Below are 23067 nucleotides of genomic sequence, written 5' to 3'. Positions count from 1 at the left end.
CTTTTTGATTAATGTGTTTTTCTGGGAAAGAAAAGATGAGAGGATACGAGGAGCTACAACACTGAACTTTGTTTTCCAGCAGTGAGTGGGAAGAGGGATTTGCTGTAGAACTACAAGGATATTTGAAAGTTGAGGCAGGAGAGGCCAGGGTTGGGGTACTGAAAATGGCAAATACATAACCGAAACTTTGGTACAGGGCTTACGTGGCTGAAGAATATATATGTGGCAATGAATTATGAAGGTGCTAAGGATAAATAGAACCCAGCTGGGTCCATGATGCAGAATAGCAAAAACAGGTAAAATCGTAAAACAAATTTGTCACCAGAGCGAGCCTGACTGAAGGTCAGTTACCCTGGTAACTGGAATAAAAAAACAACTCATTCATTTCTTATTTTTGCCCGTGTACTGCCCTTTCTCTACCCAACATTTACTTCTCAGTGAAGATAAACTTAATGTACCACAAATACATTGTGGGGAAAACTTTTTCTCATAGTCAAGTTGGGATAGCATTCTGGAACCTCATTTTTAACATGTGAAATATAGCTTCAAAACAAATAATAAGAATGTATATATTTAAAACATTTAAATTAACATTATTTAAAATGTTGCCCTATGCATTTCTTTAACCAGTGTGTAACACTTTCCCTCTTCCTTAGCTCATTTCAGTGAACATCACGGTAAAAGTAAGAAGAGGAAGGACTGGAGTGGCGGTAGAGCATATTTAGTTTTTATCAGTTTGTGATAGTAGGTTCCCAAATAGGAACTCTATTATACCATTCTCCCAAGTCCTCCCTTGGTCCCTGGAGAGGGGGAAGTACGGAATCACTTCCACTGTCCTTATTTTCATAGTGTAAGATACAGTAAGGGCCTCTCTCTGCTGCATACAGTCACGGTAAAGGAAAAACAAGAGACCTAGATTATAAAAACATGGTCAGCATATGGAGCTGTTTATAGATAAGACTTGATTCATTTTAGGAGGAATATGAGAATAATTTTAAGAAAAAAACATATTTCATCTTAGTAATACATCAGTTATATTAAATATCAAACCTCAACTAATTAATTAAAATAATTAAGTACAGTATTGATGTATGAAGTGTCCAAAATAGGCAAATCCATAGAGACAGAAAGTAGAGTAGTGATTTCTAGGGGCTGAGAGGAGGAGAGAATGAGAAGCTATTAATGACTATAAGGTTTCTTTGTGGAGTGATGAAAATATTTTGGAATTAGTGGTAATGGTTGCATAATTTTATAAATATACTAAAAAATCCCCGCTGAATTATATACCTTAAAAGAGTAAATTTTTTTGGTACGTGAATTATATCTCAAAATAACTGTTATTGGCCAGGTGTGGTAATCCTAGCACTTTGGGAGGCCAAGGTGGGAGGATTGCTTGAGGCCAGGACTTCAAGACCAGCCTAGGCAACATAGCATGACCCTGTCTCTACCAAACAAAACAAAAAAAATAGCTGTTATTAAAAAAGTAAATAAGTTCTATATCTTGGTTTAGGCACATGCATGCAAAAATTCACTGTACAGTTAAGATTTGTGTACTTTAACTATACGGATGTTATTCCTCATTAAAAATTAGAAAGAAAAAGCAAATAAGTTATCAAATCCAAATTTGCCAACTTGGAATTTTGACCGAAGAATGAATAGAGGTAAGGAAGAAATTAAACTTCCGGAATTACACCAAGGGTGTAGTGGCAGGCTATGTTGTTAACGTGGAGTGTATAACTCTCATCTCAGAAGCTGTCTAGGGGCTAGATTATACCCTGCTGACTTCAAAACCATTCTTTGTGCACTCTGGAGTTCAGATCACAAAGACTTGTGCAGAGAGGGCAACAGTTGGGGCTCATGGAGGAGAAGTCAGCCTGTGAAACTTGTAATGAAGAAACATTTTCACTAACTGGAAATGAACAGAATCAGACTCAATATTTATTTAAAAAGAAAAAAAGAGAAGCTGGATGTGCTGGTTAATCTTTCGTTGGCTTACTTTTGGGTCTGTGATCGGTGTCATCAGGCAGTTGCACTCCCATGCTTTGTAAAAGGTTGGAAGCAGGTCCTGGCAGTCCAGCTTGGGAGCTGTAGGATTCCAATATATTTGAAACCAGGTTCAGGTCGACATCCACTGGTGCCATAACAGATTCTCCTGTACCAGAATCTTCCTCATCTGAATTGTTATTGGTAGTCTGGGATACACGTTCCTTATTAATGGAAGGAAAAGATCAGGGGATAATTACCATTAGGTTGGATGGTGGTTACAGTAAAAAGCTAACTAAGCAACAATGTAAATTTGAATTCCAAATTAAAAAGGAAATTTCTTATCCTTTGAAATATAGAGTGGAAATGCAGTCTAATAAACTATGTGATTTAACACACATATTAAAACTTGGTTCTACAGATTATAACACGCTTCTTTCCAAGAAAAATTTCTAGAAATTGAATGGATTTTGTCTCTATTTTGAACTAGCCCAAAGGAGATAACCAGAATTACGAAGGAACATTTATAACTTGCTGAGAGTTTTAAAAGAAATATAAAAATGAACATAAAAAGACATAAGAATCTAAATTTTCCTCTAAATGAAAGAAGCTAGATTTCTTTTTTTGCCTCCCAAAAAAGCTTAAAGTAAAAACATGAGGCTTTGTGGATCCAACCACAAAGAGTCTGAATTGCTACTTTGGCCTCTGATATCACAGGCTGGGAAAGGATTTGGAAGATTACAGCTTGATCTACGGAATTTTACATCCTTGCTACTCAAAATGTAGTTCATGGACCAGCAGGAGCTGCATCACTTGGGGCTTGCTAGAAATAGAAAATCTCAGGTTTATCCTAGACCTGCTTAATCAGAATCTATATTGTAACAAGATCCTAGGTGGTTTATAATCACATTAAAATTTAAGAAATACTGCTTTAGATAAATCTAATGTATGGTTTCTATTACATTTGGCAATACTGAAATTGAATATAGTTTCAAATGTGGTTTAGACAATCAAAGGAAGGGCAATTAACATTAAGGTTTTACTGTTGTCTCATTTGGTTCTTATGTTAATTCTACGACATGAGGATTACTGGTTAATAGATACATTCACAGTGCATGGCTGAGCTGGATTTCAAACCCCAACCCATAAGACTCTAGGGTCCATGCCCTTTCCATAATGGCTCTGTCTAGGGTTAGACAGTAGTGGCATAAAAACTAGCATGAAAACAAGTGGAAGATGAATTCTAAATTTGGCTCTAAATTAGAGAAATATAAATATATAAAACTATTAAGATTTGAAAGTTATTTGGATATTTAAGATCTCTCTCTTTTTAAAAATTCATTAAGTAAGCTGTTAGTAGTAGTAGTATGCAACCACATACTAATTTGAGCACATTACATGAATTTTTATTTAAAATCCTGATAGATAACATTGCACAAGTAATATAATATAGCTTATGTTTAGGAAAATTAACTTTATAATTCTTCATCCTACTAGAGTTAGGAAAACATTAGCATTCTTATTTTAAATCTCATACATCAAAAAAAAAAGAAAAAAAACTATGATAAAATATGGTTTTAGCTATCCAATATAATAGAATCAGAAAGGGAAAAAGGTTAAAAACATACATACCACTTGCTTCCGGGTGGTGAAACTTTTGCCAATGCTGGTGTGTGCCAGTTCCTGGTCCATCTGGGCCATGTATGACTTGAGATTATTAAGAGTTCCCTTCAGAGAAGCCTCTTTGCCAGAGTCCTGCATTTCTAGGTCCAAGTCATCATCACTGTCTAAACATTCAAAGTCTTCCTCATCCAGATCATCAGAGCCTGACTCAGAAGGCCTTGGCCCTACACAGACCCCAACAAGAAAGAGCCACTTGGTACATTTTTTTTTGAGTGACTACATGTCTCAAAAGAATTAGAATGTTACCCACAGAAAAGGACTAATATACATAATCAATCTACTTCACAAAAATCCCTTCTACAAATGGTAATGCTGGCAGATATTTGTGGAAAAGTGCACAGTCTGAGCCAAAAGATTTAGGTTTAAAAAAAGTAAATTAATTAAAATATTTTTCTTAAAAAATTAAAAAACTACATAATATATGAATATATTTTGATGTAAACATTCAAGCCATACAGAAGTATTGTCTCATTGTCTTACTCTCTCACCACAGGTAAGCATCTTTTAACAGTTTGATGGGTATCCAGAACTTTATCTCTGCAGTTCTGTACATATATATGACTTTTTTAACTGGGCTATTTGTCTTTTTCTTATTGACTTATAAGTACACTAAGTCTCAAAAAGAAAAAAAATGTAATATAGGAGCCAAGTTAAAACCCTATCTAAACACAACATTCATTTACTCAACAAATATTTAATGAATAGCTACTATGTCAAGCACTGAGCTAGGCAGCCTTTACAAAATCATTCAATAGGGCAGTAATTCATGGTTGAAAGCAACTCAAAACCATGAAGACAAAGCAAATATTTTGGCTTCTGAGTTATCTAATGTTCCAATGCTTTAGCAACAGCTATACTACCTACAGTTTCAAAATGAAAGTAAACATCACGTTGTAACTTACCTAAAATCTTATCAAAATAATTAAGAAAAGAATCTGCATCAAAAGTGATTGGAGCCTCAGAAGGTTCTCTGTAAGATTAAAGGAAAAAGACAATTTATCCTGTATGCAAAAATGGTACCATTCTTAGGAAAACTACCAAAGATACAATCTCAAAGAAGGCACAACATGGAAAATTATAGTTTCAATTTTAAAAATCCTGTGCTTACTGGCTGTGAAGGGCAATAGAAATTAGACAGTTTGATGCAAAAAAAGTAAAAACCATACCTTGTTTATGCACAGTTAACTGAGGCTGATTTAGGGACCTACCTACTCTCTACCCTTCAAGATATATCCAGCATTAGCAAAAAGTTATTTATCTGAGTTAATTTAAATAAAGCTTATACTTTAAAGAACTAAAGCTTAAAAAATAAATAAGACATACTTTCCCTTATCCCTGCTTTCTTAAAGAGATAACCAAACATAAATTTTACTCTTTTCATTAGGCTCTAGAAGATTAACACTAATAAATGTATTTGCTGTGCAAGTAACAATTCTACCTTCTTTTCCTGTTACTTGCCAAATGTAACTTCACATTCTTCTGTTATTATTTCTGCCTCTGATGAATCCTTTTATCCTCTTCTTTTGAGTTTGAAGTTTCCAATCTTCTTGTGGCGGGGTGGAGACCAAAAGTCTGAGCTTGTTGAAAGCTAACGTTGAGCACGTAAGGCTCTGAGTAAAAATCTAAAGAGTAAAGTACAGGGTTTCCCTGCATGGTTCTAGATGGTGGCTTTTAGGTCTGTTGAGTATTGTTTCTGGCTTACTTCATGGATCGCAAAGGATCAGCCTACTAGAAATCTGACTTTGGATAAGTCAGTTATCACCATACTAGGCACAAAAAAAAGAGAACGCAGTAAAAATCATTTATTCAAAAGAAAAAAAAATGAGTGGAAATGCAATGACAGACGACCTCAACATGTGGGTTCTAACTATATATTTATACTTTAACACAAATTACCTAGGCAGCTCTGCTCCCTTGTGAGTTGAGACTTTGGATATGAAAGCTTTCATGCTCTCTGAGACTTGAGTTAAATCATAGTTCTGCTCCTTCTCTTCCTTGGAAATGGGCTCTGATTCTTTTTTGCCAGCAGCTTCCTGTAGTAGCTGGTCCAGCTGATCTGGTGAGAGATCTAACCACCGGTCGTCTGAAAAAGGAGAAAGTATGATATTGCCGTTCTACAGTCACACGATAGGTACTCTTGGGAAAGGACCCTGTGAGACTTAGTGGAATGTTTTAATTCTTTTTAATCTTTCTGCTCTTTCTTGGTCCCTCACTTACCATCCTCTGGGGAAAGATTAGCCTCTTCTTTCTTAAGCTCTTCTATGTCAAGTGGTATTGTCTGTAATAAGGTTAAGATTTCTTCACCTGGGCTCATGGCAAGAAAACTATAAAAAAATAAAAGACATGATTATTTCTTTATAAAAGAACCCAGAATAGTAATCATAAAAACATAGCATTTTAGCTAATCTAATTCGGTTTTTTGTTTAGAGACAAGGTCTAGCTATGTTGCCCAGGCTGGTGTCAAACTCCTGGGCTCAACCAATCTTCCGGCTGCAGCTTCCTGAGTGGCTGGGACTATAGGCACGTGCCACTGTGCCCAGCTCTAATTTGTTTTTAAACATTTTTTTAGGTTGCAGCCCCTTTTTTTCAAATAAAATTCTATCAGGAACTTTAAAATATAGAACAGTTCCAAGAAAAATGGCTTTGATTAAAATGGAGGATGCAGACTCAGAGATCTACCAATTTGCCTTCCCCTTTGGCTCTGCAGCAGGCTCTATGGAACACCCTTATGAAACTACTGACCCAGTACAACTCTTTCAATTTATACATATTTTTCATATGAGGAAAAGAAGACCCAGAAGGAAAGTATGAATCAAAATTAATCTAGCATATATTATATTCTATGCTAGCATTTTAAATACATTTTCTTATTTATTCCTCTAATTATTAATACTATTAAGAGAAGGTAATAGTAAGCTTGTTTTACAGATGAGAAAACCAGAGTCCAGAGAAGTTCTATAAATTCTGCAAGGTCATTAGTTGGGCAGAGCAAAGGCTTGAAATCAAGTCTCCTGCTATTTTGTGCTGCTTCTACTATAAAATGATGAAGAGATATGCACAGAGATTATTTATATGATGAGTGAGTTATTCTATGATAGTGACATGACTTATTACATAAATTGATGGAACTCCATCTGAACAATTAAGAATGGAGAAAATCTAGTTGTGTAAAGGACTGACATTAATTTAATAAATGTTTGCATCCCTTGCAAAATCATATGGGTGATGGGAAATTGTCCCTACTCCATACTGTGTAAATATTATTAGGAGAGAGAAAAGAAATACCCAAATAATCATAACAAAAGGCAAAATAAAAGAAGTGATTAATTAAATTACAGCATATTCTGGGAATACAATTTAGCTGTATTATTTTTTAATGCAGCAAATCTATTTTGTAATGACTTAGAAAGCTTTTCAAGTCATACAAAGTAAAAAAATTGCTAAACAACATGTTTAGTATGATTCCATTTTTTGATCTCAAACTCCTGAGCTCAAGCAATCTTCCTGGTTCGGACTCCCAGGGTGCTAGGATTATAAGCGTGAGCCACTGAGCCCAGCCTCAAATTTTTATAAATATAAAAAAATCAAGTGGAAAAAACCCCTGAAAGGCAATAAATCAAAATGATAAATAGTATTTGTCTCTCTGATATAAATTTTTTCCTTCTCACATCTTCTGTATTTGTAACACTGAATGAATATATTATTTTCATAACAACAAAAAACAAACTTTATTATTTATAAAGAACTACCCAATTACCAATCTATCTTACTTTGTGGTAGACGTCTTAACTATAACTCACCTTTCTGGCCGGTTTACTGAGAGTTGGAAATAGTTCTTTGCCATTTCTAGCCTTTCCTGGTACTGAGCAGAACCTTCTCTCAGTCCCTTAAAAAAAAATAGTCTATCAGAACATTACTTACATGGTGTCATTAAAATAACCTGTTCCCCAGCAACTCTCAGGGAGGCGGTGTATGATACAATGTACTGCTCAGGAATCAAGAGGCCCAAGTCCTAGTCCCTATTTTGTCATTAATGTACCTGTTTGAGCTCCAGTTTCTTCAAATGCAGGGACTAGGCTAGATGTAGTGGTTCCTAATCCTTTTCACCATTAAGAACATATTTCCAGTTTTGAGTTTTTTTTTTTTTACCATTTTCTATTATTTAATTACTTATTAAGATATCACCGATGGCTGGGTGTAGTGGCTCACACCTATAATCCCAGCGCTTTGAAAGGCCAAAGCGGGAGGATCACTTGAGGTCAGGAGTTTGAGATCAGCCTGAGCAATACAGTGAGATCCTCATCTTTACAAAAAAATTTTTAAAAAATTAGCCAGGTGTGGTGGCATACGCCTGAGGTCCTAGCCACTAGGGTGGCTGCAGTGGGAGGACCCCTTGAGCCCAGGAGTTTGAGGTTATAGTGAGCTATGAGTGTGCATTGCACTCCAGCCTGAGGGACAGAGTGAGATGTGTCTCTAAAAATAGAAAAAAAAAAAAACCCAAAACTGATTAGTAATTCATAAAACAAAGTACAGAAAGTTTACCAAATAGAACTCAAAATGGCATAATCCCACTATAACTATCATTTCTGCTTTTTTGTTTTTGTTTTTGAGATAGGGTCTTGCTCTGTTGCCCAGGCTGGAGTACAGTGGTGCAATCATAGCTCACTGTAACCTTGAATTTCTGGGCTCAAGCCATCCTCCTGCCTCAGCTTCCTGAGTAGCTGGGACTACAGGCACTCACAACCATGCCCAGCTAATTTTTTTTTTTTTGTAGAGATGAGGTCTCACTATGTTGCCCAGGCTGGTCTCAAACTCCTGGCGTCAAGTGATCTTCCCACCTCAGCCTCCCAAAGTGCTGGGATTACAGGCGTGAGCCACCACACCCAGCCTCATTTCTGTTTTCTATATGCATATTTATAAGTGGTAATCATATTTAACATTTTAAAAACATTTTATATTCTTTTAAAATAAACTATAATATCATAAGCACTTTTTCATGTTGCTGCACAGTCTTTATACTAATCATATTTCTATGGACTTTTCTAATTCTTGGACATTTCCTTAAAAAGAATATTTGAAGTAAAGGTTCTGAGTTTGAACCGCTGTATAACCCTTGGAAGACACAACCAAATTATTTTCTAGTTAAGGTTCTCTACCAATTTACAGTATTATTAGCAATGTACAGGAGTATTAATTTTACCATACTCTTAACAGCACAGAATATCATTCATATCCTTTTATACAGACAATAACAATAGTCTTCATTATTGTGTTCATATGTATATCTTTACTATTTGTGAAGCTGAATATTTTAAGAGAAATTTATTAGTTGCCTTTTTGTAATTGTTTCATCCACATTTGCTAATTTTCCTATCTGGTGTCTCATATTTGCTTTATCAAGTTTTGCAAGTTGTTCATCTGATACAAATAATAATTTTTATCACTTAATACAAATAGTACTAGTTTTTCTCTAATACTGGAAACAGTTCATAAACACCCTTTCATTACCATCTTCCAAGACCTTGAGTGTCACAGAACTAGAAAGGTCTCCTTTAACTCCAGCTTCTACACATGCAAATATGGACCATAGGACTTTAAATCACTGGCTTGATTTTCCCTGGAATATACACTTAAAAAATACATTGCAAGGCCAGGCATGGAGGGTCACGCCTGTAATCCTAGCACTCTGGGAGGCTGAGGCGGGAGGAACAATTTGAGCTCAGGAGTTTGAGACCAGCCTGAGCAAGAGCAAGATCTGGTCTCTACCAAAAATAGAAAAAATTAGCCAGGCGTGGTGGCACACACCTATAGTCTGGGCTACTCGGGAGCCTGAGGCAGGAGGATCAGTGGAGCCCAGGAGTTGGACATTGCAGTGAGCTATGATGATGTCACCGCACTCTAGCCGGGGCAACAGAGTGAGACTCTGTCTCCAAATAATAAAACCAAAAAATCCCCCCAAAACAAAAAACAAAAACATTTAAGTCCTACCTTAAAGTAATCATTCTTTTTCAGACTTTCAAGGAAGCTGGCCCAGAGTGGTGAGGTAGTCACAAGGGATTTCTTGGAGTCAGAAAAATGTGGGCCACATTTGGAACATAAGATCTCAAATCCATGAGCCTAGATGAGATAGGCAGAATTCTTATTAAGTTGCTTTTTTCAGTATCATTTTATTATGTTTTCTTTCCATTTAGTTACACTCAAGAACTAGCTGACTGGACACATGGGCATGTGGACCTTTATAACACTTTTTGAATTTTATGAAAATTTTGATTTATTTTCAAGTTTCTCAATCTCTATAGCATGCTAAAAATCATAAAGGTAAAGAAAAGATTCTCTTCAAAAAGATACTGTTTACTGCTGATTACAAAACCAGAAACTTAAATTTATTTCTTGATTATGAAAAGGTTTATAAAAGGTTTCTTGTCTAACAAGAAATATAAATAAATTGAGCATGATCTTAGACATAGCAAAGGGAGAGAATTACTTCATTTTAAGAGTCCTTTGATTAAAAAATATAATGATGCACATTGAAAAATAATTCAAACAGGGAGCTTCGCTGATTCCTCTAGGGGAGCCTGCTACTGATTTCTTGCACATCCTTTTAGAAATAATCTATGCACTCAAGCAGACATGTGTGTCTGTGTATGTATAGCTTCCTACTCCACCCCTTTTGTCATTCAATGGCAGCGTGCACACTATGCTTTTCACACTTAATCATATACCTTGGAGATCATTTCATATGAGCACATACAAATTTATCCACCTCACTTCATGGATAGACCATAATTTATCTAGCATTGCCCCAACTGGACACTTAAGTAGTTTCCAAGCTTTTGCTACTATAAACAATGCTGTCATGAGTATGCTTGTATATACGTCTTTGAGCACATGTAAAATATTGAGAGAATAAATTTCTAGAAGTCAAAGTGCTGAGCAGAAGGGTTGAGCATTTTAAATGTTGATGCATACAGACAGTTCGCGAGTTATGATGGTTCAACTTAATGATTTTTCAACTTTACCATGGAGTAAAAGCAATATGCATTCAGTACCTTGCTTCAAATTTTGATCTGTCCTGGGCTGGTGATATGCAGTATGATATTCTCTTGTTATGCTGGGCAATGGCGGCAAGCTGCAGTTCCCAGTCAGCCACATGATCATGTAGAATACATACAGTACTTTACAGTGTATTCAATAAATTACAGGAGATGTTCAACACTTTATTATAAAATAGGCTTGTGTTAGATGATTTTGCCCAACATATGCTAATGTAAGTATTTTGAGCCTGTTTAAGGTAGGCCAGGCTAAGTTATAATGTTTCGTAGATTAAATGCATTAACTGCATTTTGGACTTATGATATATACAGAGGATGAATTTATCAGGAGGTAACCCCATCATAAACCGAGAAGCATCTGTATTGCCAGAGTGTTTTCCTAAGAGATTGAAACAATTTATATTCCTATCAAAAAGGTTTGAGAGTATTTTTTTCTCTATACATTTTGACCAACCCAGTATATATTGTCAAACTTTTTGGTTCTTGCCAATCTAATGGTGAAAAACACTATTTTGTAGCTTTACATTGCATTTCTTTTATTATGAGCAAGGGTCAACATTTTTCATATGTTTAAATTAAAGGTCATTTGTAGTTTCTTTTCTATGGACCATCTGCTTATAGTTTCTGAACATTTTAAATTAATTGGTTAGTATTATCTTTTTCATATTGACTTAAAGGAACACTTTAAAAGACAAATCAGCTCTTTTTCATCTAGATTAAAATATAGCACTTTCTCCACATTTGCTATCTTTTGATTTTATGGATTTTCTTTCCCATGCAGAAATGCTTAATTTTTACACAATAGAATTTATCAATCTTTTCTTTTATAGCTTCTGGTTTCAAGTCATGCTTAGAAAGGCTTTTCCTACTCAGATTATAAAAAGTTCTCCTATGTTTTTTTTTTTTCAAATTTTATAGTTTCAATTTTTACATGTAAATATTTGATCCAACTGGAATTTATATTAGTATAGGTGTGAGGGAATCAACTTTAATTTTTAGGATGGCATCATAGTTGTCCTATTATCATTTACTGAATAATTCATTTTTTCCTCTCATTTGAAATGCCACATTTTACTACATTCTCACATAAATAAGGTATATTTCTAGACTTCCTGTGCTGTGCCATTATTCTGTTAAGAGTCCTTTTACATAAAGAAAGAAAATAAAATTTTCTGCTCAACATTACCAGCTTCATGCCCAGTTCATGGGCTCGATACTGGGGATGAGATGGAGGAGGAAGCCTGTATCCACTGCGCCGGTCTGGCACAAACCTTTGTTGCACCAACTGTGCATACAGACATTTAGTGAAAGTCACCTAGGCACACAGACCCAAAATACATGCAATTAAAATTTTGAATATCATTTCATAGTTAAATATAATAATAAGTCCACTATGAGCTTCATGTTCATATGAAATGTAAAGAAGATCCAACCTATTCACTGTCTACTTGTTTTCAATAACAGCTTTATTGAGATATAACTCACATACCATAAAATTCACCTTACTGCCTACTTTTTAGTTATCACTCGTGGAATTCTTATCATTAGTTACATTCATTATATGGCAGTTTGGGTGATAGAAGATAAAGAATAAATTTTTAAAATTTTAGATGGGGTTTTGCTATATTGTCCAGGCTGGTCTTGAGCTCCTGGTCTAAAGAGATCCTCCTCTCTCCCAAGTAGCTGGGATTACAGGTTCAAGCCACCACACCTAATTCTTAATTCTCTGGAAGAGAAGAAATGTTTTATTGTTAAGAAAGAAATAATTGGCCGGGCGCAGTGGCTCATGCCTATAATCCTAGCACTCTGGGAAGTTGAGGTGGGAGGATCTCTTGAGGTCAGGAGTTTAAGACTAGCCTGAGCAAGAGTGAGATCCCATCTCTACAAAAAATAGAAAAATTAGCCAGGCATGGTGGCACATGCCTGTAGTCCCAGTTACTCAGGAGTCTGAGGCAGGAGCATCACTTGAGCCCAGGAATTTGAGGTTGCAGCGAGCTCTGATGATGCCACTGCACTCTACCCAGGGCGACAGAGTAAGACCCTGTCTTAAAAAAAAAAAAAAAATAGAAAGAATTATAAAAATAGGGAAAATATGGTCAAAAATAGCTAGAAAACATTAAGATATAAAATACAGGGTCAGGTCTATTGAAACTTTCCTCCACTGGGTAGGAGAAATGACAAAAGAAAAAAATGTGTACAGGTTGAGCACTCCAAATATGAAAATCCAAAATCTTTCAAAATCTAAGATTTTTTCAGTGCCAAGAGGAGCTCAGAAATGCTCATTGGAGCATTTCAGGATTTCAGATATTCAGATTTGAGATATTTAACAAGTATCATGCAAATATTCTAAAATCCAAAAAAATATGAAATCTGAAATACTTCTGGTCCCAAGCATATCAGATAAGGGATAATCAACCTGTATTAACATGCTGTAAGAAAACAGAATATTTCCAATTTTTTCTAGAGAACAATTACAATAATGTCTCAACTCCTTTTCTAGAGAAAGAAACTAAATGACCAAGAGAGATATCTTACCGATGTCATTATTCGTGTTTCAGGCAAGAATGTCTTGAAAATACGACAGGATCGAAGGTCAATGGGGTCTCGCAGATAAAATGCCTGGACTGCTGCAGCCACCAATCTAGGGCGATGCTTTAGCACTGCTACAATGCCAGCTGGAAGGAAGCAGTGTGCTCGATGAAGGGAGGCCTGAATTTTTTCTGGGTACCTATGACAGTTAACATAATTACTTTTATTTTATGGTATATAAATATCTAGAATTCTTTTTTTTCTTTTTAAAAAATATTTTTTCTGTGGGATTTTGTACAGAAGTATCTAGAATTCTTATACCATTCACTTTCCCTTTAACATCTTGTCTTGGTTCATCAAGAGCAAGGTGTAGAGCGACAGGAGAGATGAAAAAAGATACAATATACACTTGCAACTGCAGGGAAGATAATAGGGAAAAAGAGAAAGTGAAAAGAAATGAAAAATAAAAGGGATTATGGTAGCTCAATAAAAACAAAACAAAAGGCCGGGTGCGGTGGCTCATGCCTGTAATCCTAGCCCTCTGGGAGGCCGAGGCGGGTGGATCACTCGAGGTCAGGAGTTTGAGACCAGCCTGAGCGAGACCCCGTCTCTACTAAAAATAGAAATAAATTATCTGGACAACTAAAAATATATATAGAAAAAATCAGCCGGGCGTGGTGGCGCATGCCTGTAGTCCCAGCTACCTGGGAGGCTGAGACAGTATAATCCCTTAAGCTGAGGAGTCTGAGGTTGCTGTGAGCTAGGCTGATGCCACGGCACTCATTCTAGCCTGGGCAATAAAGCAAGACTCTGTCTCAAAAAAAAACCAGAAAAATCCATTATACTTTGGAATAAAGATAAAATCAGTTTATTCTTCTGAAAAAATGGTACAAAGTGTACTGAAACAAAGCTAAAAGAGATTTTTATATTGTTAAGAACTGAATGGTGCTACACATTAACAGGTACTCTATTTGAATGGCTGAACTAATATGTTAGTAGGCCAAGACCTTTTCTTCTAAATAAAACCTAAAGTGTTCCACATAGATCAAAGAATACTATGTCTAGCCCCAGAACCACAGAAAAAACCTGAGCACATTGTGTTCCCTTAGGTTTCCCTTTTAAAGGTGTCATATTTTTTTATCCATGAAGATAGATAATACTTAGCCACAATATCTAAGGTAAACAAATGCAAAAATATTGATACTAGATTATAACACTTTTGAATTGGAATTAAAAGGTATGTTTCTGAATTTTAAAATCCATAAATTTATTAGTAATTTTGATGCAGACCAAATGAAAAATTAGCATTACTCTAGGTGCAAGACATTTTATAATCAATGAAAGACAAGCAGCACTAAACCAAAAGACTCCTCAACTAGCAATGAAAGTGATATTTTTATTACCCTTTGATGCGCCTATTCACAGCAGCTTGTATAGATTCTGAAGCCACAATTTTTTCTGGGTGTGTTGAGATTATGTTCAATGCTTGTGGGATTGTTGGGGGTGTGGCAGGTAACCAAGATACTGCTCCAGGTTTCCTTGGTGCAGGGATAATGCACAATTCCCCACGGTGGAAAAACACCTGCAAATGGTACATTTTAATTTTCACTGTGAGCACTGGCAAACTCTAATACATATAAAAATAATGCAGCATGATTTCATCTCTGTCAATTTTCAAAACTTGGGTATACTTACCCTGTTGGTGCTATTGTCAGGATCTAACCATTTAGGGAGAAAGTCAGCAGCTTCTATTAACAAGAATTCACCATCATTGTCTTCAATCCTAATGTAAGAAAAGTTCCAATTTTGCATTTAACAAGCATATATTTGCTAGTAATCAAAGCAGTTTTATTCTAATACATTTTCCTCTTCATCTTAGTAAATATTTGAGTATGTACTATGTGCAGATGGCTTTGAGAAAGCAAAATAATTAAGATACCATTAAGCACTGAAGGAGACTATAAGATTGTATGCAGGAGTTAAAGGGAGATGATAAGAAGAGAAAATAAGAAATGCACATAAATAAATAATATTAGACCAAAATATGAAAATATACAAAGTAATATACGGTTCTAAAAGAAGAAAAAAAATCATATATAGTCAAGATTAGGAAAGCCTTTATGCAGGAGATGTTACTGGGTGTTAAAAGATAATTATTTTTGCCTCAATTGCATCACTTTCTTTAAATTTTTGAATAGGTAATACATTCACATGGTTAAAATTTTTAAAAAATATATAAAAAGTTACAGAATAAAAAGTCTTCCTCCTGCTTTTGTTCCTATCTGCCCAATTCCTACCCCCCTCACTGCTGTTTCTTTTTTTTTTTTTTTTGAGACAGAGTCTCGCTCTGTTCCCCGGGCTAGAGTGAGTGCTGTGGCGTCAGCCTAGCTCACAGCAATCCTCCTGCCTCAGCCTCCCGAGTAGCTGGGACTACAGGCATGCGCCACCATGCCCGGCTAATTTTTTCTATATATATTTTAGTTGTCCACATAATTTCTTTCTATTTTTAGTAGAGACGGGGTCTCGTTCTTGCTCAGGCTGGTCTTGAACTCCTGACCTCGAGCGATCCACCCGCCTCGGCCTCCCAGAGTGCTAGGATTACAGGCGTGAGCCACCGCACCCGGCCTCACTGCTGTTTCTTATACATCGTTCTAGAACTTGCTTATGCATAATCTAGCTAACAGGAAAATATATTCTTATTTCCTCCCTTTTTTTATACAAAAGGTAGCATATTCTATATGCCATTATATACCATCTAGCTCAGTACTTTTAATGGGTAGTGTCTATAAGGAGAAAGGAGAGATGTTCTTGGGAGGGAACAGCATAAGCAAAACCACGGAGGTAGCAACTAAAGTGGCTATTTAGAGGATGATACCTAGTAAACAACAAGACTAAAAAGGCACAGTTATATCATTTTTGTGAAGAACATTAAGTGTTGGCAGAATCAATGAGAATATGCTTAATTTCACAGGCAAAGAAAAGGAATTAAAGGTTTTAGAGCAGGGTAGTCAAATGGTTACAGCTCTGCTTTAGGAAGATTAATCTTATCTAACCTGGTTGGGTTACAGGAGAAATGCTTCTGTCTTTTTGAATGTTTAAAAAAAAAACCTGACAAGGCAATGGATGCCTAGGATTTAAAGAGCTTTATAGACATGGTGTGTAAGTATGAACCATCATTTTATGAATATCAGAATCTGCACACAAAAGGTATTGCCCTCTCTTTATTATCTCTATAAAGATCTAAACTAATATTTTTATATGTGTTCATTTATAAATCTATTATTTATTGAAAATATTATTGATAATTATTATGTGTGGTAATAGTATTTAAAATAAGATTTCCTTATTGTACAATATAGTTAATAACAATGTACTGTATTCTTAAAAATTGCTGAGATTTTAAATATTCTCATCACACACAAAAAAATAAGTACATGAAGTATTGCATGTTATGAGCTCAATTTAGCCATTCTACAATGTATGCATATTTTAAAACAACATGTTATACATGATAAATATATGTAATTTTTATTTGTCAATTAAAAAAATAAACAGGCTGCAGTGGCTTGTGCCTGTAGTCCCAGATACTTGGGCAGCTAGGGCAGGAGGATCACTTGGACCCAGGAGTTCAAGTTCAGCCTGGGAAACATAGTGAGACCTCATCTCTGAAAAAATTAATAAATAAATAAAAATTAAAAAAAAATTTTTTTAAATAAACTTATTTTAAAATAAGAATAAAATGAGTTCTTATCTCTTAGATTTACATCCTGAAATATTTAAGGATCAAATGGCATAATAAGTAGGGGAATGGTATAGATGAAATAATGACCATAAGTTGATAATTGTTGAAGCTGGGTGATAGGTATGTGTGGGTTAATGTTTAAAATTTAAATAATACGTTTTCAGAGATTTCTTTTTTTTACACTTCTCTTTTCTTTCTGCTGAGAAAGAGGTTGCATGGACAGAAAAAGATCAGAATTTGGGTTCTGACTAGGAAAGCTAGGACAAAATATAATAAGTGGGTAAAACGCCCTCTTCTGGTAATACTTGGTAATTGCAGAGAACGATCAGTTTCTGTTTTTTAAAACAATTACAATGCAGTGATACCTACTTTGCTTTCTATACAATTGTTCACTGACTTCTCTTTCAATTGCTTCTGTGTGTGATTTCTCAAAAAATATAGCTATTGTCTAGTAGAGGAAGACATATAAAAGAAATCTTTGAAATATGTACATATGTATATGAATGAATATTTTTTCCCCAAAGATCCGTAAAAAATTTAATGGTGATTACTTCTGGGAAGCCAGAGCAGTGCAACCTTTTGTATTGTTTGAATTTTGTTTACCATATTTACTTGTTCTTTCATAATTAGAATATTAAAAAATAAAACCTAAAATAAGTAGGTTTGAAATCTTTTGGAAGTTGAACTCTCCAACTTTAATTCTTTTTCCAGAAAACGAAGTCATAAGAGAAGAGAAAGAAAACACAGTCACTTTTTAAATCTGTCCCAGATTTGTACAATTTCCATCAGAGTACAGGAAAAAAATTACTAAAAGGATAAAAATCTAGTTACTTAGTTTCAATAATTAAATTCCTTTAGAATAATTAAAATAACTACAATACCTTGCTACTAACTCTGGAAATTCCTTTGTAATCTGCTTTATTATATAAACAATAAACCATTCATCCTCAATGTTATCCCCAAATTTTGTCATGCCAAACATATGAGCAGGAACACCTCCTAGAAACAAGAGAAAAGCAACCATGTAACCAAATAAATTTGTCATGGCAAATAAAAATACATGTCATCATTCAATTGAATAAACATTCATTGACTATGCTCCAGGTATTTAATACTATAATGGGAGCTGAGATTGCAATCCTAAACAAGATGTTTTAGCCCCTGACCTCCTGGGCTAAAATAAGAGATAGACAACCAAACCTTCTCAAAACGAGATGAACTCTAGGTCAGAGATATGCACTAAAGGCTATGTGAGCATAAGGAGATGATATCTGAGCTATGCTTATCTGGAAGAATGACCAGAGGTGGGCTCAGCAGAAAGAGGGAACAGCATGTGCAAAGGCACAGAGGCTTGACAGACAATATTCTGGAAACACCAGGAAGCCAGATTTGGATGAAGCAGAAATTTTCAAAAAAGTGCACTGTCTATAAATATGTGGAAATTAAATGATATACTTTTAAACAATCAATGAATCAAAGAAGAAATCACAAGTGAAATTGGAAAATATCTTGAGACACATGAAAATGCACGTACAACATACCAAAACTTAAAGGGTTCAGCAAAAGTAGTGCTAAGCGAGAAGTTTATAGTTGTGAAAGATCTCAAATCAACAACCTAACTTCACACCTCAAAGGACTAGAAAAAGAACAAACCAAACTCAAAGTTAGAAGAAGGAAGGAAATAATAAAGATTAAAGCAGAGTCTGGGTGTTATGCCTCAAGTCTGTAAGCCTAGCACTCTGGGAGGCCGAGGTAGGAGGATCGCTTAAGGCTAGGAGTTTGAGACCAGCCTAAGCAAGAGTGAGACCCATCTCTATAAAAAATAGAAAAAAAAAATTAGCCCGGGTGTGTTGGCACACGCCTATAGTTCCAGCTACTCAGGAGGCTGAGGCCAGGAGAATGGTTTGAGCCCAGCAGTGTGTGTTTGCAGAGAGCTGTGATGAGGCCACTGCACTCTAGCTTCGATGATAGAGTGAGACTATCTTAAAAAGAGAAAAAAAGATTAAAGCAGAGATAAATAAACTAGAGAATAGAAAAAACAACAAAAATGAGTTTTTTTTAAAAGATTGCCAAACTATTAACTAAATTAACTAGGAATAAGAAAGACTCAAATAACTAAAATTGGAAATGAAAGAGGGAACATTGCAACCTATGCCACAGAAATAAAAAGAATTACAGGAGGATATTACAAATAATGGTATCCCAACAAATTGGATACCCTAGAAGAAATGGATAAATTCCTAAAAACATTCAACCTATCAAGACTGGATCATGAAGAAATAGAAAATCTGAACAGACCAATAACTAATAAGGAGATTAAATCAGTAATTAAAAGAAAAGCCCAGGAGCAGTTGGTTTCACTGGAGAACTGTATCAAACATTTAAAGAAGAATTTGATACCAATCCTCCTCAATGTGTTCCAGAGAAATGAAGGGGAGGGAACATTCCCAAACTCATTCTATGACATTAGCATTACGCTGATACCAAAGCCAGACAAGGACAACACAAGAAAAGAAAACTGAAGACCACTATATCCCTGATGAATATTGATGCAGAAATCCTCAGCAAAATATTAGCAAACCAAATTCAACAGCAATTAAAAGGATTATACACCATGACCAAGTGAGATTTATTCCTGGAATTCAAGGATGGTTCAACATGAGAAAATCAATGCACAGTAATATACCATATTAGCAGAATGAAGGTCAAACATATCTCAAAGTGTCTCAAGAGCTACCACGGCAAAAAACAGGTAAGAAGAACAGCCCACTCAACTCTTCTCCCCTCCCCAGATCTTGCAAGTTTCTTCACCTAGAGAACTCCAATTAGAGTATCTATTTTTGTCGGGGCATGGTGGCTCATGTCTGTAACTCCAGTGCTTTGGGAGACCAAGGCAGGAAGATCACTTGAGGTCAGGAGTTCGAGACCAGCCTGGGCAATACAGTGAGACCCTGTCTCTAAAAAACATAAAAAATAAAAAAATTAGCCAGGCTGTAGCCTTAGGCTCAGGAGGCTGAGCTGGGAGGATCACTTAAGCCTAGGAGTTATAGGCTACAGTGAGCTGTGATCATGCCACTGCACTCCAGCCTGGGCAACAGAACAAGACCCTCTCTCTTTAAAAGAAAAAAAAAAGAGTATCTATTTTTATTTACCTCATATATTAGACTGCAATTTAAACTTCATCTGAAGCAATGGGGAACTGTTGAAGGATGTGAAGCAGGAGAGTGGAAGAGTGACATGAACAAATTTGTGTTTTGCAAAGGTAACTGGCAACAGTATGAGGAAGTGGAGAGACTAGAACCAAAGAGTTGGGTTAGGAGGCTATTGTAGTTTTCCAGATGAAGAAATAAAGAAGGCCTGCACTGAAGCCAAACAGATGTAGAGAAGAGGTCATATTTTAGAAGTAATTAGGATTTAATGCCTAAGTGAACACGGTGATGTGAAGAGTTGAGTAGGATTCTGAATTACTAAGTAGCTTGGGTAATTAGGTGTATGGCAATCCCATTAAGTAAGGTGAGAAAACGTGGTAAAAATAACTTTCAGGAGGGGAGATAAAGGGTTGGTTTTGGATGTGCTGCACTAATATGACAGTGTTCTTGCCAAAAAATATCACGTTTATCAGAGAATAAGAGCTCAATAAAATTAACAGTATGGAAGACATTTAGCACTTGCTAGCCAAAAGATAACAGATAAGCACCAAATTGAGAGTATCGTGGCAATGTATACTTGTGGCATATACTTGTGATACCATCCCAAGATACCATGCTCCTGATCCTAACAAGACTCCACATAAATCTCTATGTGAGTAGAGCCTTGGTCACCTATCCATGACTCATTTTTGTAAAGCTACAAGAAATGACAGGACAGAGTGCCACATTTTTCCAGAGATCAGATCTCAAGCACTGACAACACAGGGAAGCGGTGAAGGAACCTCAAAATGCTTTTGAGTGGCAAGTAATAGTCATAAAGCCCAATTATTTCTCTTCATAAGCCAAGCAGAGCCACTCTTGGATCCTCACCCAAACAACTATGTGAAACAAGGCAGAATACTAAACACATCACCAAGATAAAGAACATTGAGTAACAGCAAAAGGAACTTTGATTAAGGAAGCCAGATGCCTGAACCTGTTTAGTGTAGGTACTTAGATACATTATGGCATAGGACAGTAACTAAAATTCAAAAGAATAGCCACGCATTTAATAATGCTTAGTATATGCTAGTTCCTAAGGTAATGAATATTAGAAAGTTTTCATTAATATGAATTAAAAAAATTTTTTTAAGTTGAAGGCTTAACTGAATATAGATAAACATCACTAATCTAAAAAGTTGAGGATATAATCTCTTCCTAACAACACTGAATGATGTAAAGACTATTACACATCACTGTTGTCAGAATAACATTAAGTCACACTAATCAAAATAAGTAAAAGAGCCTTACCTTTCCCAGGTTTATATTTCAGATTAAAAGGCTGATTCTGCCAGATATAGGGGGCCAACATATGTGCAAACTGGCTCATTATTCTCTCAATATATTTCTGAAGAATCTCTTTGTGTTCTTCTGAGTCCCTTGATTCATCTGGTATCAGGAACAGGTGGTACTCCACAGTGTCTTCCACTGTAGCAAGCTTCATAGTTTCCTCCATTCTTCTTTGAAAACTACATTTAAATGTTTCAAAATATAAACCACATAGAACAATGTAGAAGTTACATCCCATTCCCTGCACTCTTCTAGGTGACTCTATTAACACTGAGTTTTCAAAAATTCAGTTATCCACATTCTTCTGGTTTTTGCCTTGACTATGTACCACCTATAGTAACATTTAATATTATTCTTTTAATATTTTATACTTAAAACTATGCTCTTTACATTTAAAATTATGTTAAAAGGAAACCTTGATATACAGTGAATGGAAATCCAGTATCACATTCCCAAATTAACTATGTAAAAAATTTTAAGCATTTGCCCTTGTACTAGAAGTGGTGTGTGTAACACACTTTGAGAAACACTGCACTAACATCCACTGTTTAAATACTATCAAAAGTCCTAGTTCTGCCACTAATTAGTTGTGCCATTTGAGGCACTTCACTTTCTCTTTCTGGGGTTTTTCCTTAATTTTAAAATGAGTGTTACCCTAATATCTCTAAAATCCCTCCCAGCTTTAAAATTTTGTTATTTAAACACTCTAAAGAGCAACCTCTCTTGCTCTGCAGAATTTAAATCTCCCTCTTTTACAAACTTTGCATGGCATAGGGGAATTCAAAACTACAAAACATTCATGTCCTATCATCTTATCACAAAATAATCGGCCCACAGTGCTTGATCCCACCATTATTTCTCCTAAATTTGCTCCGTTTTCAGGTCACAGTTATACACCTGTGATGTACTCACAGGTGGTAGATATCTCTTTATTTCCTAAAGGTTTTCCTTACAAATAAGAGTACGAGTTTGCTATTGCTGTCAGGTGATGCTTGGTAAAGGAAGGCACTACAATGGTTAGCCACCCTAACTCAGCATTCTTTTCTCAAGCTTACTCGGCTTTCTAACAGACTAATATCCAAATCATCATTTTGCCCTTCAACCCAGAGGTACAGACAATAATTCTACCCACCCACCCCCAAACGCCAAACACACCTCATCATGCAGAATTTATAGTGTCAGAACTGGAAGGGACTTTGAGATTCCTTAGGCTAACACCACACTACAAATGAGGCAATTGAGAGCACAGAAAGAGAAGGGACCAAGCAGCAGGGGCCTGACTTGGAGTCTAGTGCTCTTTACTCAGACCAGGCTCCCTCCTTCCATCTGACAAAACTAAGCAAGTTCCTCTTACGATCCTACGGGCTCTCCTGCGCGTCTCTGCTGTTACACTTCTCCTCAGCCGCCCCTCTCAGCCGGTTGAGAGCTGCCACCAGCCGCCAAAGCCTGGGTCAGGCTCTGTCCCAACGCCCGCCTGGGACCTGAGGCCTGCGGAAGCCCTGGGAGAAAGTCTGAAACCTGCTCAGTCCCCGGAACCTTGGGTATCGTCACTGCTGCGTGTCGGCGGGTGCATCTGGCGGGTGCCCAAATGCCTTCGTCA

At 36.0% G+C, this 23067-nt stretch overlaps 1 protein-coding gene across 2 annotated transcripts; it reads right to left on the bottom strand.

Annotated features, from left to right (window-relative positions):
* Nucleotides 1-1916: 1916 nt before the first annotated feature.
* ECD (ecdysoneless cell cycle regulator) lies at nt 1917-23036 on the bottom strand. Of its 2 annotated transcripts, none has more exons than XM_045569171.1 (14): nt 22822-23036; nt 21429-21646; nt 17871-17988; nt 14943-15030; nt 14651-14829; nt 13254-13446; nt 11905-12033; nt 9655-9783; nt 7467-7552; nt 5884-5990; nt 5563-5749; nt 4569-4636; nt 3616-3830; nt 1917-2207 (listed from the first exon to the last, which is right to left on the bottom strand). In XM_045569171.1, the coding sequence occupies exons 2-14, from the start codon at nt 21631-21633 to the stop codon at nt 1977-1979; spliced, it is 1935 nt and encodes a 644-aa protein (XP_045425127.1). In that variant the 5' UTR covers nt 21634-21646; nt 22822-23036; the 3' UTR covers nt 1917-1976. The 2 variants fall into 2 exon arrangements, with proteins under 2 accessions (XP_045425127.1, XP_045425126.1); XM_045569170.1 differs by lacking the exon at nt 22822-23036 and adding an exon at nt 22623-22798.
* Between the last annotated feature and the right edge of the window lie 31 nt (nt 23037-23067).

Source organism: Lemur catta, chromosome 14 (genome assembly GCF_020740605.2).
Source record: "Lemur catta isolate mLemCat1 chromosome 14, mLemCat1.pri, whole genome shotgun sequence".
NCBI lineage: Eukaryota > Metazoa > Chordata > Mammalia > Primates > Lemuridae > Lemur > Lemur catta.
Note: the sequence above shows the minus strand (reverse complement) of the source record. Positions and strands in the feature narration are given on the sequence as shown.